This window comes from Plectropomus leopardus, chromosome 8, assembly GCF_008729295.1.
Source record: "Plectropomus leopardus isolate mb chromosome 8, YSFRI_Pleo_2.0, whole genome shotgun sequence".
In the NCBI taxonomy this organism is placed as follows: domain Eukaryota; kingdom Metazoa; phylum Chordata; class Actinopteri; order Perciformes; family Serranidae; genus Plectropomus; species Plectropomus leopardus.
Window position 1 is genome coordinate 28,303,203 of NC_056470.1, and position 20,065 is coordinate 28,323,267.

A 20,065-nucleotide genomic window follows, 5' to 3' on the forward strand; every position below is an offset into this window, starting at 1 on the left:
TAAAGGCAACATCAGGGTTCCTGCAGCTGAAGGCAAGACATTTTTTTTTTCTTCCCAGTGAGTCGGAGTGAAATTTAGGACCAGTTTAACATTTGCTAAAATTGCAGGAAAATAATATGAATGGAACAATTTTGCCAAATGTATACTTTGCTATAAAACATGCCTTTTTTGGTCAAGTTTAAAAGTTAGATGACAGACTTCAAATGCTGAACATTTTTTAAATTTCCTAAACAGGACACACACAATGAACATATTATTATACTGTAAATTATTTCAAAAATAGATTTGTACTAATCATTTTGAGATTTTACAAAAAGAAATAATTAAATCTTTATTTTCATGTCTTGGCATTTTTCAAGATGTTTTAAAGATTAATTTAAAACATGTTTATACCAGTGAAGGCCTTATTTTTAGATTAACTAATTAGGTGCCTTTTTAAACTTTTTGAGGATATGTGGGTCCCTGTTACCAATTAATCTGTTCATTGTGAAATTAATCTTTGAATAAATAAATTATGAGAATACTTGCAGTCCTACCTCTTATTGTTAACTGATACTGTATATAAAACGTGAGCCTTGTCTATGTGGGAATTAATGAGTTTCGATCTGACGGTTTAAGATGTTATTTTAATGACAGTGATATTTAATTATCACGTCTGGATGCCAACTTTGGTCATTGTATTTGTATAATAACTATAGAGATCCTTTCTTTAACCTTGCTAAAGTCTCATTGAGATAAAAAAAAAAAAATTTCAAGAGGGAAGCATAAATATTGTTTCAGTAAACACAAGCTGAGAAATGTCACGCACCACAAATATGCAAGCACGACATTCACTTTAAAATTCCAAGCAAAAAAAAAATCAGTATTTAAACAACTTACACTTTTCTTACACAATGTCAGTGTAAATTGTGTGCTATTTTCTTGAGCCTTTCAAATGGACTTAAATTCTCTCTCAGTAATCAGCTCAGACAATTTCAGCTCCCTCTGTTATTTATTTCAAGAAGAAGAAGCAGCAGAATTTAAACGTTTTTTTGTCTAGTTTTGTTCAAATGTTGGAGACTAACACGTGGAATATACTGAGTGTGCAGGCCATGATTTTGGTTTTTCCACATGTATGTACACAGATAAAAAGAAAGTGGACCAAATAGAGAATTTCTATACAAAAACCAACCGATGTGAAAGTCTGCAGACGTACGGAGACATTTCCTGCCATCTATCTTGAATGTACTGACTAGTGATTTTCTTTGGTCCGTCAGTGTTTGTGCCCACTAGATGGCAACGGTGGTGGTGAGCCGATGACACAAAGCTGAGGCTCAGAGAAGACATGAAAACTGACTTTCCATGGTGACACATTTTTCTGACCCCACCAGCTGCACGGCCACATTATGACTAATGTAATGTAGGCCAGTAAGCTGAGTATTTTTTATCAGAATGTATCTTTGTAAGTCAGCTTTAGGCATTTACATGTCACTGGAAACACTACTTGAATATTCAAAAATGCTCCTCGGGTAAAACAGTAAGATAAATACTGACAGTGTACAGATATATACACCTAAAGTACTCTCTTAAAGGGTTTAATACAGTAACACAGCACCACATGTGGCCTGAGCAGGAACAAGGAGGGGCTTGGTTTGTGACATGGCAGGAAATATCTAAACGCGCGCAATTACTACCTCCCTCCTTCCCCCATTTTTTCCTCTCCTCTTACAGCTGCGGGGAACTTCACGGCTCTGTGGAACAGCAGATTTTGGACGTCCACCAGCTGACAAGTTTTAACTTCTACCCTGTTACTTCTGTCTAGACTGAAGACACCCAGCTGTCTGACTGTTACTACAGAGGTGAGTACCAGAGGAAGGCCCGCGGACCAGCATGCTCCAACTGCGCCCTCCACGACAGCCACGACACAGTTTCCCATTCATACATGTGTAGAGACATTTGTGAACATTTTTACTATTAACTCCACTGATAACAGCCTGTATATTGACTTTAGATATACAGATAATGTTCTTTTCAGCTGGTTTCTGCTTCAGCTGAGAATACTGTCTGTTAATGCTGTCCCTTTTATGACATGCTGGCAGTTTGCTCGGCACAGAGGTGGGATTTTAAATGACTCACTGAAATGAGAGATCATCTTGGCTGCAAATGCTGGCATCACCGTTTAGTACAAAAATAACATTAAACGTTGGATGCATGGTTTTATCCAGACAAAATGTCTCCTCATGAACTATATTTTACGTCACTTGTGTAATTTTATACTCTGCTTACTTCGTCCTGGATTTTTCCAAATCACTTCCACTGACTTCAAGTCACTGTAAGGTCATTTAAGGTGACAGGGGCAGCCATGCTCTTTTCATTATCTAGACTCGATCTGTGCAGTTCTTAATGCCAATATATTGCTTCCAAATGGCTCCAAATAGCCTAAACTTAACAAAATGGATGAAATATGAAAGAGATGTTTTGTTTTTCTTTCATCGTGATGTCCAGGCTTCTAAAAATTTTAGTAATAATTCTTTTAAAGGTATTTAAAAAATGTCCATCTATGTACAGTGACACAGAGCACAGATTAGATCTCAGTGATCAGAGCAGAAAAACACACTTTCCAGAGAAGTATGTGTCAGGCCGAGATAATGTGGAGAGAATGTGGGTGTTCCTTGGGTGTGCAGACGAAGTCAGTTAAGCTCAACTTTATCAGCCAACTGAAACGTTGACCCTGGGAAATGGATGACATTTTAGTCTTGATGATCAAGCAACAGGTTGAGCACGTGTTTTTGTTGCTGGGTTCAGGAAGTATGCTATGCAGCACAGCATCTCCTTATACGATGTAGAAATACAGAGATGCTCTCTGTTTCTTTTGTCAGTGACAAAATGATGTAAACTTTAGTTTTAGAGATGCTTAGAGATACATTTTTTAACCTTTGTTAACTGGTTTTATGGGATTATAAAATATTTGTGTTACCTGTTATTGTGTGCCAGAAAGGAACAAAGACAGGTTTTTTTACAGAAGTGGGCCCCTCTAGACCAGAACTGTAACGCACGTACATAATGAGGATGTTCAACAGCACTTAATGTTGTACCTCTACTCATTAGAACAAGACAAATAAAAAACATAACAAACCAAATAACTCAGGCAGCCACACTCTCTCCTTAATTATGACTTAGTGTTCAAATACATTTTTTTTCTTCACAATACTGATTGCTTAACCTATATATTGGCTAATACTTTAAGCAAATCCAATACAAATGCATTTAAAAAAATGTAACCTCCATACACTACTCTCACTGTCTGGCTGTGACTTGATTGCTGTGGTTGTTTGACACTGATCAGGTTATTCTCTTTGTAAAACACAAATACTCTGGCCCAAAAATAGCAAGAAATTATTAAAAAGTTTCAAGAAAATTACCCCCAAAAAAGCACAAAAAATGTACAAAACAGGTGCAGAAAATTAAACAACACGTCTGTTTTTTTTCCTGTAACATTAGAATTAGAACATTAGAATGATTATAAACTTACTTTTTCCAGTCAATTTTTGCATTACCTTTTACTCATTTATTGCAGTTTGTGGGACAACACTTACCAAATTAATCATTGCCTTTTTCCCCCATGTGTTTGAAAAAAATCAAACCATTTTGCTCAGATTTCAAAGGGCTAAATAGGTTGTGAGAGGCTTCTGAACACAGCACAAAAAAACTGATGTCTAACCACGTTTTAAAGTGTTAATACCATTTCCTGTGGCAGATGAGCACAATTTGCTGTGTAGGCTAATGTTTTAGAGCAATAACGAACTGATTTCTGGGAAACCTGCCATTTTATGTGTGTGTGATATAACTAAATTTATCTATAAATGATGTGGTATAAGACCAACTCTATTACATAGGGTGGGATATCTGAAAACGTAACAAATGTGAGAAAAGGGGCTCCAGACCTTGATAATTTCATTAGATCTTAGACAAGATTAGAGTTTTATTTTCTCAAACTTAAGAAAATATAGAACTTCCCAAATCCAGTGGGTATGAGACAGGGGTATGGGGGATATCCACTTAGTCAGGATCAATTTCTGGCCAGTAAAGTGGTAGTGGTGACTACAATATTTTGGGGTAAATAAGAAGAGGTTAAAGAAGTTGAAACCGAAATACCCTTTTTCCATTAACTTGGAACAGGTTCCAGTTCCTGCACCTAATGTTGAACCATTAAGAGCTTTCTGACCGAAAAACAAAGTGGTTCAGAACCTGAAAATTTGGTTCCTGGCTGGAACTGACTGCCATCTGCTACTACTATAACTACTTTCACTGTGCATTGTGTAACGCCCTCTGCCGAAGACACATCCAAGAAAACAATGGTTTCGCTCAAAAGTGGTGGAAACGCAAGCTGATTTGCTGGATGGCACCAAGGTTCAAAGAGCCCTGAACAACCCTAATTTGGTGGAAAAGGGGCAAAAGGGAGCACTAAAAGGATTTGGGACAAGCTTTTGGCCCAGTAATTTAGGTCAGTGATTCCCAACTAGTCAACCCATGGGGTCCAAATTTCTCCTTAGTCATTAGTTTAAATCACCACATACTCAATTTTATTTCACAAAATATAAACAACACATGAGTCTGGAATACAATTAAATAAAACGTATTTGCAAGAATGAAGTGCAATTACCTAATTCTTAGTAACCAAAAAAATGCATATAATAGTCTCAGAACCCATGACAAAAATGCTGTAAATGCACAGCATGTTAGTAGACCAAATAATACAGAGAACAGTGTAAAAAAATAGTTGCTATGCTCAAAAAAAATCTCACTCTGCAGCAAGAAATGGTACTTTAAAATAATGTGTGTTTTTACAAACTTGATATGTTTGTCAGTCTTTTGCGATCCATTCAGAATGGACCCGCAACCCACTTTTGGATCATGACCCACCAGTTGGGAACCACTGATTTAGATATCAAAAATCATTGCCCCGAAGTTAAATATGAATGCCTAAGCAAATGTATAAGGTTGGCATGGGCCTGATTACATCTGTTACAGTTCAGGTAGACAGCCTTGTAAATCTTAGCTAGACGAGCCTCGTGTCAAACTATGCGTCACACAAATAGCTGCACTATTGTGTACCCTTCCCAGAATCTCATCCTGTGCTGGAACATTTTAGGAATCTTTTTATGTGTCATGTCCATTTCTTCTGTTTCGTGTCGGCTCAGGTCTTGCGGTTTGTTTTGGATCAAGCGCACGATAAGTTGTAAGCATGCACAATGTTTCCACGCTTAAGCACATTCACATGTGGGCAATCTTAAAAAAGCACTTATCTCCTAAGCTAATTACCATCACTGTGACTTCCAGCAGGATGCTAAGTGTCAGCGAGTATCCGCCCGTATTGGAACAAAGCCCCCCTTGGTTGAAACCCATTTCTCCCCTGATTTCTCCTTGCGGAGTCTCTAATGACATGGTAATAAGTATGAACACCAGCAGCTCTGTTGGCTTGATGGGTTCCTGGGATTGCTTGTGGCCTTGAAGTCCAGACTGAAAACTACAGCCGATGCACTTCCTTTGTTTAGATACTAGTGTTGACACTTTCCAGCGTAGACACCTGGCGAGTGGCCGGTCTCTGTGCAACTCTACCTGTAACTGGTTTAACAAAGGGTTAATAAATGGGTGTTCCCTCTTCCCACTCACTCCTCCCAGCCTGTAATCTCTCTCACTCTCTCCTCTCTTCACAACCAAGGAGCTTTGGAGAGACTCCTAAGAACAAAGCTATATATAAACATTGGAGGAGTCTGAAAATTGTGCGAACTTGAACTGGGATTTATCCTCTTAATAATCTGGAAAGAAAACTAGCCTTGTTCTTGACCACCGGGGTAAGTTGCTGAGAAATGTGTATGTGTGAGTCCCTTCTGTTTTAGATGTTGAGGAAGACAAGGGAAGGGCTAACTGTCAATAGTGAGCTGGTCTTGCGTCAGACAAGAGCCATGTGGTACACACGGCTGGATAGTGAGGCTAAAGTAATATCCACTGTGTTTTATTTAAAATGTCATTGATAAGGTTATATCGACTGTTTAGTTTTATTTATAAATATGTTCTAATTACTATAATGTGTTAAGAGAATGAGGTTTGTTTGGGGGGAAAAATTGTAGGTAAAAAGGTAGGTAGTAAACGGTAGGTAGTAAACGCAGGAAAACATTTTCTTTTATTTTTATTTTTTAAACTGTTTGACTGTTTCAACTCTTTAACTGATTCCACTGTCTGAGAGCTGAAATATTTATCATGCAACAGTTTTCGAGTTAACCAGGTTTGTCTAGTTTCTCCATCTTCCCCACATTAAAATGCAAAGCATTGCCCAATTCTTTTCCCTTTTGCAATGTGAGGGTGGTGACTGATCCAGCTAAAGTGGCTTTTTTGTGGAAGTTAAACTACAGACTCCTCCTGACCTTTAGTCTATACTTTGTTGGTGGTGTGAATTGGCCATAGACCATGGGAAAGTTGTCGGGAATGCAGCTAAAGAAAGTTACTCAACCCAAACTTGACCCAAGGCCAGTATGCAAGGAAAAGGCTACTCTGTATTTAGACTAAATATACAGGAACCTTTGTTTATCTTCATGGCTCACTATCAACCACTAAGCTGTATGAATTATTGTACATCCACAGGCCGCCTCAGTGATCAGCATTGAATATAAAAAGTATTCTGTTTTTGTGTGAAACTCTTAAGGAATGGCACATTGTAGTGTGAGTGTGCCCTTCGGGGTCAGATGTGAAAATCCTGAGGGCAGTTTGACCCGCAGAGAAGTGAAGTATCCCATGACCCCGTGGCAGCAGCGCAGACCTACGCTCATTCCCAGAGTCCATCCATGCCAGCTTTGTGTGGCCCACAACAGATTAGAGCAACATAAGTCCTCTGACAACATTTGTTATTTAAAGCCTTTCATGTCACACAAGCTTTAAGTGGACTTATTTCCAAAGTGTCCCTTTTTGTTGGGATTTTATTCTGTGAACTACCACGCTGATCTGGAAGTATTTCATCCACATATCTGAAGTGGGGAGCAAAACTCCAAAAATAAAGCAAGATTTTTGCATTGCCAAAAGAAAAAAAGGAATAAAAAGCAACAGTCTTGTTGTCCTTGGCAAGCAGGAAAAATTACAGTGGTGTGTGTCTCAAGACTTTATAAATAGGTTTGCCCTTTTGAAGCCACACAGCATTTTGTGTTTGCATTTCATTAGTCATATTCAGTGTTTCTTTAGTGCTGCGGCTTCCTGCTGTTCAATACAAATAACTTGTATGTTTACCTTTAAAAGGCTGTAGTTATTTAAACGCCTTCGCCAGTCTGCTACTGTGACATTAATCTATAATAGGCTGCATTAAAATGCAACGTGTGAGCCCATGTTTACGACATGGGTAGTCGTATACATGGAGAACTCTTGAGCGCTCAGAAAATTTCCCCTTGCGCTGCTGTCAGTACCACAACTGGGGGACATTTATGTGGTCTATTCTCGTGAACGTGGTAAACACATCCAAGCACTGATAGACCAAATCACAGTTTTTGTGTACAATAACTTCTGGCCCAGTAGAACAACCAGTGTCACACACGCAAAAAAATAAAATGGCGCAGAGCAAATGCTGCCACAGTTGGTTAATTTTTAGCCACCCAAAAAATCAATATCAGTTTATGTGTACACTCTATTTGGTATTATTTGCCACTTTAAATTGCACTTATACCACACTTTCTGATGGGAAACTGAAGCAGTTATCTCAAAACCACCAGACTCCACGGACAAAAACAGTCATTTTACTTTGCAGAACACAGCAGTTGCTGGTCTGCCACTGCTTTAACTGGTTAATGAGTAGCATAAAGCAGAAAAATTATTCCAAATGTAGTGTGCACTTGATATTTTGAGGTACTGTTGCTTTAACCCCATCCACAGCAGTGCATTGCTTTGCTTCTGTACTGATAGACGCTAAGACGCTAAGAAAGCAACACAGTACATAAAATGTCAGATAGAACAGACCACGGTATTTAACGCTATATATTTATATGTTACATTTATGGCTGAAAATTGCAACAGAAATAAAAAAGAAATTGTTGACTTTACGTATCTCCACATTTAAAAATCAATTGTGCTGTTTATGGCAATAATCTGGCCAAACGATACGTATGATGTTACAATTCACTATATTGGGACACTGTAAGCAAGGTGATAAACTGCAGTTTTTAAAAAAATCTAATTTTGTGAAAACTGATATAGTATAAATAACATATCATATACATAAAATCTGGGTAAAAAGTTTACTTTTTACTATAAACAAAGAGTAGGATCTGTATTTGCATTTACCACCGTGCTCAGGATACGTTGTAACTTCTGAGTGATGCGTTAAAAGATTGAAACTAGATGAAAACACTGATCAAGCAGTCAGCGCTTTGAACACGACAAAAAATAAACCACAAATATTTGCATGTAAGTCACTAGGATAGAGCAAAAATTAATGAAGCATAACATTACAACATTTTGCATGGCGATACTGTATCGATACATAGATGCAAAGTATCAGTTGTTTAAATTATAGAAATTATTATTTAAATGCAAATAAAACTTTCTGTGGCCGACTAGAATAATAAATTCAATTTCTTTTTCAGTCCACTCGGTACATTTTGCTGCAATAAAAATGACTGAAGTGTTTAGTGTTTGAACAGTTTAGAAAAGCTAATCAATCGCAATACATCACAATATATGTTATGGCAATACTCGGCATATTGCTAAAAAAAAATCAAAATAATATTGTATCATGTCTAATGTATCGTGATAATATCATATCGCAGGGTCTCCTGTTATTCCTATCCATATATACCACTAATTAAAAATCAAAAGTGCCTTTGAGAACTGATACAGTATCACCAAACATAATATCAGGATCCTCCAGTGTATTGATATTTTCTTATAATATTTGACGTTCTATAGACCAGAGCCAATGTCTTTACATCTATTACAGGTAGCCTAACTTGCATTTTGTATACATCATACTGCTCCTTTGGCTTCCTTAAAGACTAATTCTGAGATCCTATTTAAACTTGTTAAAATGAAGGTGATAACATACAGATGTAATTTAAGATAAAGACACATGTTGAGGTCGTGCTGCCTGCAGTTTTCTTCCCAAATGACGGAAAGTTGGCAAGATGATGGGAGTATCTGAGGTGTGTCGGAATGTTATGACTGTTGTGTAAAAGTACTACCAGCTGACTTTAAACCCTCTCCTTCTCTCTGCATAAACAAAAGCAAATTTGTTGGGGATTTTTGTTGAGCATAGCCTTAATTAAACAAAGATTTTCTCTTTACCTCCAGCCAGGTGACAGTCTTAGGAGAATCCTTTAAGTCCAGCAATCGTAGCTCTCCAAAGTCTCTCAAGCCGCAGCCACCAGAATGGAGCTTCAAAAGATGAATGGACACAGCAGGGACGACGGGTAAGACTCACAGATGAACAGCGATTACTCAAACAGGTGCAGCATGTCACAGCAAAGGTGCTGAAAGTTCAACCTGAGTTGATACAGGGTTTTAAATGTGACTTTAAACATGTCTTTTATAAAGCTACAGCATTTTTGTGGCTCCCTAAAACCAATATTTTTTTCCATTCTAGGTTTGATGGGCTGGATGCCTTGGCCGAACATGAGGAGTTTCTACCACATAAAACCAGCGTCAAGAAAGCAACCCACTTTACAGATGTGAGTGCTTTTGCTGAGCCACACATTAGAAATGTAGACTAGATTTGTTGTTTAATCAGATTTAGTGAATAATATTGATGCTGCTGATGTGATTCTTGTTCCTGAATTGATTTGCCTGTCAAACGTCCTCTGCTGTCCTCTTCCTGCAGTTCGAGGGAAAGACTTCATTTGGCATGTCCATCTTTAACCTCAGTAACGCCATAATGGGCAGTGGAATTCTGGGATTGGCTTTCGCAATGTCCAACACCGGAATCATTCTTTTTCTGTGAGTATACATGCCAAACATGTAGTCTTTATTTTGGCTATGCTTTGTGCCCGGCTGTATTCGTCTGTGTGTGTGTGTGTGTGTGTGTGTGTGTGTGTGTGTGTGTGTGTGTGTGTGTGTGTGTGTGTGTGTGTGTGTGTGTGTGTGTGTGTGTGTGTGTGTGTGTGTGTGTGTGTGTGTGTGTGTGTGTTTTCTGCCATTGTAGGTGCAAGTATTTGCTCACATCAAAGTGTCTTTGGTGTATTTTCTATTGTAATATTTTCCCCTCTCATGCAAGAGGACAACAGTATATCAATTTCACTATCTTGTGATCTATGTTATGTATTTAAGTAAAGCCACATATGTACACTCTTTGAGCAGGCTGTTTGTCGTGTGTGTGTGTGTGTATGTGTATGCTTGAGTTTGTGAGCTGCAGACTGACACAGTGACAATTGATTTTGGCTGTCCTCACTTTTTAAAGGGCTATTTCTTGATGTTTTTCTTAAAAACTGATACTTTGACGGTTTCGTGTGTAAAAGTTAGGGTGATTTAGTGGCATCTAGTGTTGAGGATAGCAGACTGCAGCCAGTTGAAACGTTTCCAGGTAAGAATCGAGGAAACTGGAAAGAGGAAAAGGTCATGAGTCAGTGCCAGTGTCTAAGGAGCCAGACTTTGGTGTCAGTTCAATTAGAGTCAATGGGGCGAGCATGGTAAATTTCACTATAACCCACCATATCTTTGTTGTTTCAACTCTAATGGAAAAATCCTTTCACCGGGTAAAAAGGGATAAAAACACTTTATGTGATGCTTACAAAAGTTTTCTTTTTTTAATAATCTAAATATGCATTTTCGTTTAATTTATGTATCATGATGTAACATTATCATGGCCAGAACAGTGGCTTGAGATGCTGCTGCTGGACAGAGCCATAATACATTTACCAATAACAAGGAAATACAATGTGCATGGATAAATAACATCAGTAAGCATCACGTAATGTGTGTTTTTAATCTGGTGGAAGGATTTATGAGTCAAAACTGAAAAAACAAAGATATGATGTAATATAGTGTGATTTGCTGTGCTATTGAAAATCCCAGAATAAAGCAGGTCTTCTTTAAAATTCAGTGTTTTTCTGACGCTACTCTTCATTGAGACACCGCTAATTACGGTGGCTGACTTGTAAATGAGAATGGCTCTATCTAGTGTTCAGTTAATCCATTCTGGGCTACTGTAGAAACATGGTGATGCAACATTACGTACTACATGGACAAGGACCTGCTCCCTATTTAGATATACAAGACTCATTCTAAGGTAACCAAAACACAACAATTCTTATTTTCAGGCAATTATACACTAAAGAAAACATACTTATTATGTTATATTCCATTTCTGCCAAAATACCCCCCTAAATCCTATACACTGGACCTTTATTTTATTTAAGACAGTGTTGACACAGCCAATATCTATATTTTTGAATGTTTTTTACTCATTTTATATCTTTAACTGTGTTTATATTTTAGCTTCATAATGCTGTAAAGTTCTGTGTCTCTTGTTTAAAAGATGCTTATAAATAAATCATAAATATTTATGATTTCTGGTCAACATTAGGATCAGGATAAGGCTGAAGTTTGTGTTAGTGGATACAGTTTGGATGTAGTCAATAGAGGGTCCTTATAAGGCTGAAAGTGGAGCCCCGGGGGTGTGTGTGTATCATCTGACTGAGTGTGTATTTGTGTTTGGACAGGTATGTGTGAAGGCAGGGGGATGGGCTCGGTGCTTTAGTGTGTGTGTGTGTGTGTTTCTGTTTGTCTACCTGTGTGAGTTGCAGGTATAACACTGTATATACACTGGCAGCACTACGAAGCCTTATCAGTCAGAATGTGCATTAGAGCTCATACACACGCAGCTTCCCTAAATCAGATTTGAGTGGTTAAAAATAGCCCGTAGTGATCAGATCCAAGACACGCCTGCCTGGATCAGTCCTGTGCTATGTGGCAGGAGGGGGAGGTGGAAGACGGCTGGAGAGCCGGCCTCTGAAAGCCAAACTCTTTGTGCGGGTGGAGAAAAAAAAGACAATTACAAGAATTGCTTTTCAAGAGTTTAGTTTCGGGAGAAGTTTTTGTTTTAATTCTGTTTCTCTCTGTTTAATCTATTCTTGATTACTGGACCAGTTTTAAATTTAAAGGAACACTACCCATAAAACAATAATTTGTGTATCAGTTACTCATCCTGTGTTACGCTGAATTTGTGAAGAAAACATTGTCTTTCTCCTCCATGACAAACAAAAAACACATAAACTGAGAATTTTTTTTTGACTAATTGACGTAAAAGTGGACCACAAAACCATATCAGACATCAGTTTGCAAACTCTCACACTCTCTAAAACCACATGATTTAAAAGATTTCTAAGCGCCCCCGGGCAAGTGCATGTGTTTGAACTCTGCTCAGTGGAATTTCATTGACACTCGACTCGTCCGAGCGTGAGACTATTGGTCCGGAAGTGTTTTGAATATTCAGGTTTAAAAGAAAATGCACGTGTTTAGGACCTCCTGAGCATAAAACTGGATAAACGAGATTTCTAATTCTGCACAAGTTGTGAGAGAGCTTGTGAACAGATGTTGTTGTTGATGGAGTTATGCTGTTGTTTAACGTGGAACCCTAAGATTTCAATTCATCAAGAACATCAAGAGCTTTTGTTTACAAATTCAGCACAAAATGGGTGAATCAGGCTTTTGGGAAATTCATTTTGTGGATGAAGTATGACTTTTAAGGTCCAGTGTGTAGGATTTACGGGGATATATTGGCCTAAATAGATAAAATAAGTCTATTTACTTTGTGTGTAATCACCTGAAAATAAGAATCATATTTTTTTGGAATGAGACGTTATTATTAACACACATTTACAAAGATCGCCATGTTTCACTGCAATGTTTCTACAGTACCCCAACAGACAAACCCAACACAGGCTCTAGATGGGACCATTTGCGTTTTTCACGTGACACCGTAGTTAGCAGCCCCTTTGCGACAAGAGCTTCAGTAAAACACCGATTTTTTAATGTGAAACTGCTTTATTCAGTGATTTTACTGGTTTAAATCACCAGTTCTGTTTCTTTTGGAGAGGAAGAGACCTCTGCAGATAATTTGGCTTCTGGTAAAAACCTCAGGAACATTTAAATGTTAACCGTTAACCAGAAAAAAGGTGAGCAAACATCTGAAGCTGCCAAACAGCGTCGCAAAGACAATGATTTGTTATAACTGTCTTTTACCTGTATTTATCACCGGATCCATTTGTTTTGGAGAGGAAGACAACTCTGTGGATAATTTGGCTCCCTGTAAAAACTTCCTGAATGATAAAAACTAAAGGAATTATAACCAGGAAAAGTTTCAGCTGGTTGCAGTATGAAATTCTCACCACAACATGCCACTAAATCCCCCTAAATTTCCCATACTGTTCATTTCAGTTTCAGACATGAATTACATTTCATATCTCTGTTCTTGTGTGTTTCAGAATCCTGTTGGTGTCCATTGCCATTCTGTCTGCGTATTCAATTCACCTCCTACTGAAAAGTGCTGGAGTTGTCGGTAAATCAAAAGGAGACTTTCACATTACTAAACATATGCAGTCACAGAGTCGATACTGCATTCATAACTTATCTCATTACTCATGTATGGGAAATGTTTTTTTCAGGCATCCGTGCGTATGAGCAGCTGGGAAATCGGGCTTTTGGTGCCCCGGGAAAAATGCTGGCAGCATGCATCATTACAATGCATAACATAGGAGGTAGTGTCTTGCATTTTTTTCACGTTGATGTTAATGTCTGTAAGTGAAAGCATGTGTATTTAATCAAATAATGTTTTCACTTTCTTTTAGCAATGTCCAGCTACCTCTTCATCGTCAAGTCTGAGCTCCCACTGGTTATTCAAGCTTTCCTGGGTAGACACGAAAACACAGGGTGTGTATCAAAGTCTTATTCTGTTAGTGATTCATTTCAAAAATGTATTTTGGTGATTACTGATGTTTTTTTCCATCTGTTTGTCTGGCTGTCTCTTAGAGAATGGTTCTTGAATGGAAACTACTTGATCATCATTGTTAGTGCTTGTATCATCCTTCCTCTTGCACTCATGAAACAACTTGGTATGTTTTTCATTCTGTCGTCACACTTGTTTTTATTCCCTGTACTCCCCCATGTCTCCACATCATGTCTCCACTACCTGTTTTTAGTTGTTTACTTTCATATCTTGTATTGAAATTAAAACATCACTTTCAGAATCTGCATTTTACCATAAATCATTCTGCAAAATCTTTTTATTATTGCAACACAGGTTACTTGGGCTATACAAGCGGCTTCTCCCTCTCCTGCATGGTGTTTTTCCTAATTTCGGTGAGTCTCAAATGTCACGCAAAGAAAGACACACACAACACCAGCACATGATACTCTGCCAAAGTTAAAGTGTGTAAGATTTAGGGAGATTTAGTGACATGAAGTGATGAAGACTGCAGATTGCAACCAGGTGAAATTGATCCCAGTTATAATTCACTGTTTATTGTTTGAGATATTTCTACTGGGAGCCGAATTATCCGCAGTGGGTAAAAACACTAAATGTAGCATTTACATGTGCTCACATTTTTTCTTTACAAACTTAAGATTCAGACATTTAGGAGGTTTTTAACTAAACCAAAATATCCACAGAGGTCACCTCCCCGTTTAACAAAAGGACCCATGATTAAAACCGGTGAAAAGTCTGAATAATGCCGAATAAAGCAGTTTTACTTCAAAAATCAGGCTCCAAAACATGGTGGCTGAAGTAAAAATGCAAACAGCCCTCTATAGAGCCAGTGTTTAGTTTGTCTATTTTGAGCTGCTGTAGAAACATAGCTGTGAACATGGCGATCTCCGCAGATGAGGACCCACTCTCTCTGTAGATATAAACGGCTCTCTCTTATTTTCAGGAGATTATACACTAACGAATACAAACTTATTATATCATTTTCTGCCAACATCTCCCTCTAAATCCTACACACTGAAACTTTAAATATTTATCTTTGATTAACCAGTGGTTGTGTCTCCCCAGGTGATCTACAAGAGATTCAACATCCCATGTCCTCTGGATGATGAACATTATAACGTAACTCCTATTGCTGATGACCACTTTGTCAGTAATGAAACGGATGCCTTCTGTGACGCCAAACTTTTCACCGTCAACTCACAGGTCAGAGAAAAAAATGTTCACGTGTGCGTCCAGTTTTCTGAATCGTCAGCTGTGTATTTATTTCTTGGTTTGCACAGCAGATTCACTGCCACGTGTTCTGCTCTAGTGCCTGTTATGTCAACAGCATTAAGACTTGTTATGTCAACATTGGTGTCGGGGATAAAACAAGCATTTGATTGTGTTCTTAATGCCATGTTTGGGGGGGTTACTGACTGACCTTTGGCGTGTTTGGATTTTAGACAGCGTACACCATCCCAATTCTGGCCTTCGCTTTCGTCTGCCACCCAGAGGTGCTGCCAATCTACACTGAGCTCAGAGAGTAAGTTTCACGAAATCGAAACGTGGTGCCTTTTTTGGCTGTGGTTTAAAGTTTTAGTCAAATTAATATGTTTTTTCCGCTTGGCTTCACCCCAGTGCCACCAAGAAGCGGATGCAGAAAGTTGCTAACATCTCCATCCTGGCCATGTTCATCATGTACCTGCTAACAGCTCTCTTTGGTTACCTCACCTTTTATGGTAAGACAATCCTAACTTAAGGGAGTCAAAGGTCACCCTGTTCTGATGGAAAGATTTTCAAATGAATGACCCACTTGTACCCAGAACCTACATGCACTTTGGTGTGAGATATGTGAAGAGGTGTGTGGGTTTCTGTGTGGGCAGGTGCTGTGGAGTCAGAGCTGTTACACACCTACAGTCGAGTGGACCCGCTGGACGTCCTGATTCTCTGTGTGCGTCTGGCTGTGCTGGTGGCCGTCACTCTGACCGTCCCCGTGGTTCTTTTCCCAGTAAGACATCTATCAACAAGAAAAATCATTTGTTGTGATTTACATTAAAATTCAAAAGCAGATTCAGGTAAAATGAACAAAAAAAAGAGACACAAAATAGGAGATTAAAATAATACTGAGCTAAAGCTTTTAGTTAAATAATTTGTTAATATACAGAAACTACAACAGCTATCTTCATCATTTGTTATTCATTTAAGATTTTTTTTAAAAAGCCAAAACGTTTCTCAAATGTGAATATTTCTTGGTTATCTATAATTGTAAACTGAATGTCTTTGGGTCTTGTGCTGTTGGTCAGACAAAATATTTGAAAAAAAACTCTGACTTTGTAAACGTTCCATTTATCTTTTTAATATAACAATTAATTAATTAATCCTGAAATTTGAAATGTAAAGCCTCAAAAGAATATGTAAAGACTGACATTTTTAACACAAAAAACATAAGTGTCTAAAAAATATAAATACATATTGTATATAAATATAAATTCTGTACATGAATTAAACTTAATACCTAACAGCGAGGTCTTATGACAAATATGACAAATTTCTCAAAAGGAAATGTCCTACCTAAATAAAAGTCGTAAGGATATGTAGTCATTTTACTTTTTAAAAATGAGATAACCATACATAAATTTCAATGAGTATGCCATTTTGCAACATATTATATGTATTAACATAGAGGCAAAAACTATGTGGACCCAATATTGAGCCTTGTGGCACGCCACACTTCATTATGACACAAAAAACTCTTAAGGGGTGTTAAGCCTGTGACAAATTCATAACGTTTGACTTGTTTTTTATCCTCCATAAAATCCCAAAAGCCAAAATACTCCAGATGTAGCCTCCACACCACATATTTGATGCTGCCAAAGGATCCAAGGGGGTTATTTACTTTGCCAGAGGCAGGCTGGCTGTTTCCAGTCTTAATGCTAAGCTAAGCGAACCAGCTCCAGCCCCATACTGAACTGAACAGATATCAGTGTGGTATCCATCTTCTCATCTAACTGTCACCAAGAAAGCAAACAAGCATAAATCCCATGATGTTAATCTTTTAATACTGAATACAGCACAGAGAGCAGGAAGCTGCTGATGAATGTCTCTCTGTAGGCCAAAACTTTCAAGTATGTTGCACTTCTGGTCTCACTTCTCAGTATATCAAAGCAGGTGTTTTGCCTTGAACAGCTGACGGAAAATACCTGCCAAATTGACTGCTATTATCCAGTTCCAGTGACGCAAATAGGAGCTTATCTTACATAACAGCTTCTCGACAGCAGTTCTATGATAATTTCATGTTACCTGTGGTGATAAAACAAGATTAACATATAATTTTCATAGCTTTGTTTAACAATCTCGATGCTGTTTCTTTTTGTAAAGAAAAGCATAACGTTTCCTTCCTTCCCTCTGTAGATCCGAAGAGCCGTGCTCCAGATCTTGTTCCCTCAGAAGCCGTTCAGCTGGCCCATACACATCAGCATCGCATTTTGTCTCATTTTTGTGGTCAACCTGCTGGTTATCTTCGTGCCCTCCATCCGTGACATCTTTGGCCTCATCGGTATGTTTACACAGAAAGAATAGCCATGTGGTCACCTGCACAGATCTGTAAACTGTACTCTAACTGCACAGCCTTAAATGGATATGGATTTTCAACCAGCTCTGCATCATAAGAGTGTGGGTAGTATAAGTAAATGAACTATGTTTTTCTCTGGTCATGTAGCACCAATTTCGAAAGTATTTGCATCTTCTATGGACAGCCCAGTTTTATGAAAGGAACATTTTTGCAGCAGTGAAATACCTCTTTAAGTGAACTCTCTTCTTCTCCATCTTCAGGAGCCACATCTGCCCCCAGCCTCATCTTCATCCTACCAGGAATCTTCTACATCCGGATTGTTCCTGACGACCAGGAGCCTCTTCTGTCCAGACCCAAGATTCAGGTACAACTTCAGCTATCAGTGACACTATGATTTAATTTAAATGTCTATGTATTTTGAATGTGTTTTCGATACAGATGTTTTCTTTCCTTCCACTCTTGTAGGCCGCATGCTTTGCTGCAATGGGATTCATCTTCATGGTCATGAGCTTGTCGTTTATCATCATTGACTGGGTGTCTGGGGAGTCTAGAAGCGGAGGCGGGCATTAGCCGCGGTGACTGAACAGAGATACAACAAAAACAATGCCAACCAAAGCTCTCCCTGTCATTAAAAATTACCCCTCATCTGCAGTTCTCAACTGAAGCCAAACAGAAAAGTTTGGCCGCACAAGACGAAGGATATGTGAAGAACCTTCGTATGCAACAAAAAAAAAAAAGAAAAAGAAAGCGTTTTGACATGTGATGGGGCAGGCGAAAGGCGCGGTAACGGAGGAGAAGCATGAGAATACACAGATATGTGTTCTGACTGAATAAGATCTATGTCACGCCCCGCAGTACAGATGTTGTTTGGAGGCATGTGTAAAGACAGAAAAGGGATGAATGGCAACAGCATGACTCAAATGGAAGTCCCGTTTTAGAGTTTGGATGTGAACAGTTCTGTGGAATAGCTCAGTCACTGCCAAAATCCCTCTAGTCTACTTCCCTATAATCTCAGATTTTACAGGACAGAATTATGTGTCGTAAGGCAATCATTTAACCAGGACGTTTTTTTTTTTTACAAAAAACTATTTCAGCTTATTCAACCATCAGTTCTTAACATTATACATCCAGGACTGTAAAATCTGCTGGTGTAGTGTTGTCCAAGGCCCTGTCTACACAGAAACAGATATTTTTGATATTTTCCTCTACGTTTTGGCCTCATTCACACGCAGATGGAGATTTAAATCACTAAAACAGAATTTTCTGCAGATTTTTCAAAACTTGCACGTGCAAACTGTTGCTTTGTTTAATGAGCATACAATAGAAACAACAATGACAAACCACAAGTTTGCTAACGTTTTGTTAGCAATGCTTGGTCTAATAAACACTTGCTGCACCACTTCAAGGACAAACAGAGGCATCTGGGCGCCTAATGTTTTTGCTCCACCTCAGCGTCTGCAGTTTAAAGTCCACCAGAAACAAGGGTTTTGATGAGCCCTGATATAACGCAGCAAATCTTGTATTTAATATAAAACAGTGGGTTTTTTTTTGTAGGGCTGCCCCTTGAAAGAAAAAAGATTCATCTGTACACTTTGTGACTGTTGTAGACCGCTGAAGACAAGCGTTTGCATTTTGCGTTGTAATGTGGATGCAGATCTTTAGGGGAAAAAAATTGTGTAGATATAATTTTCTTTATTTTAAAAGGGGAAAAATATCTGTATACATATAAACAGGGCCTAAATCTCCACAAACTTCAAAGATTCAGCTAAATATAACCAGTCTGCAGTTTCACACTAACCGTTTCAGTCTACCAAAATACAAAAACGTGGTGTTAAAATAATGTTCTTGATGTGATATTTGTGTTAAACTATTCTGACACTCGACATGTGTGTTGTAAAGATGATCGCCTTCAAACCTGAGCCTGAGGTGATCTCTTAACCAAAAAAACAACAGAGACAGTTTTGGTGGTGTTCGGCTGCTATCCATGAAGGTGAAACAGTTACTGACAATCACGGGAATAAACAGACAAAAAAAGAGGTGGTTTGTAACATTTTTGAGTTTTATGTATTACTGAAAAAACATCCTTTATTGCAAACCAAAGAATATAAATTTGTGTCGCCCTAAAATAGGGTGTAACACACTATTTTTTAAAAATATTCGGCAAAGGCCCAAAAAATTCAGTGTTAAAAATGCTGTGTCTGTTTCAGCAGTCCCAGAAACTGTTCAGTATGGTGAATAATGATAATTTTGTTTTTTAAGTTAAAAATCCATTTTGTCTATAAATTTTGACTAAAAGATATTCTGACTTTGTTATTCATCCTGTACATTTTAAATTAATTTCAATGTCGTTATCTGTCAATAAAGTATGTCTTTCATTTGTACACAGTTTTTGAGTCGTTTTTTAATCTCAGTAAAAACGCCGATGTGTCAAAAGTCATCCGTGTGGCTGTAAAATGAGTGCACTCACAGCAGGAGAAGAGCGGCAGCACTGCACTGCCTCCCTCTGAAAATTGAAGTGACACATTCGTTTGTGCTCTGCGTCTGAGAGAAAGAAGAAAAGTGGGGGTTAGAGAAGTGTGGTT

At 38.2% G+C, this 20,065-nt stretch overlaps 1 protein-coding gene across 2 annotated transcripts; it reads left to right on the forward strand.

Moving 5' to 3' along the window:
• The first annotated feature begins 1,691 nt into the window (after window positions 1-1,691).
• On the forward strand, window positions 1,692-19,864 carry LOC121946562 (sodium-coupled neutral amino acid transporter 3-like). Of its 2 annotated transcripts, none has more exons than XM_042491180.1 (16): window positions 1,692-1,838; window positions 9,307-9,425; window positions 9,599-9,683; window positions 9,833-9,948; window positions 13,434-13,507; window positions 13,614-13,706; window positions 13,797-13,878; window positions 13,978-14,060; window positions 14,249-14,307; window positions 14,999-15,136; window positions 15,376-15,455; window positions 15,551-15,651; window positions 15,796-15,920; window positions 17,324-17,468; window positions 17,744-17,847; window positions 17,949-19,864. In XM_042491180.1, exons 2-16 carry the CDS (start codon window positions 9,385-9,387, stop codon window positions 18,051-18,053), a joined length of 1,431 nt encoding a protein of 476 aa, XP_042347114.1. In that variant the 5' UTR covers window positions 1,692-1,838; window positions 9,307-9,384; the 3' UTR covers window positions 18,054-19,864. The 2 variants fall into 2 exon arrangements, with proteins under 2 accessions (XP_042347114.1, XP_042347113.1); XM_042491179.1 differs by lacking the exon at window positions 1,692-1,838 and adding an exon at window positions 5,669-5,834.
• The last annotated feature ends 201 nt before the right edge of the window (window positions 19,865-20,065 follow it).

Bases quoted from the DNA above. Each gene is read 5' to 3' on its own strand.
- LOC121946562 (XM_042491180.1), top strand. From the start codon at position 9,385: ATGGAGCTTCAAAAGATGAATGGACACAGCAGGGACGACGG. The intron at 13,508-13,613 runs GTAAATCAAAAG...TGTTTTTTTCAG, and splicing joins GAAAAGTGCTGGAGTTGTCG to GCATCCGTGCGTATGAGCAG. The intron at 15,652-15,795 runs GTAAGACAATCC...CTGTGTGGGCAG, and splicing joins TGGTTACCTCACCTTTTATG to GTGCTGTGGAGTCAGAGCTG.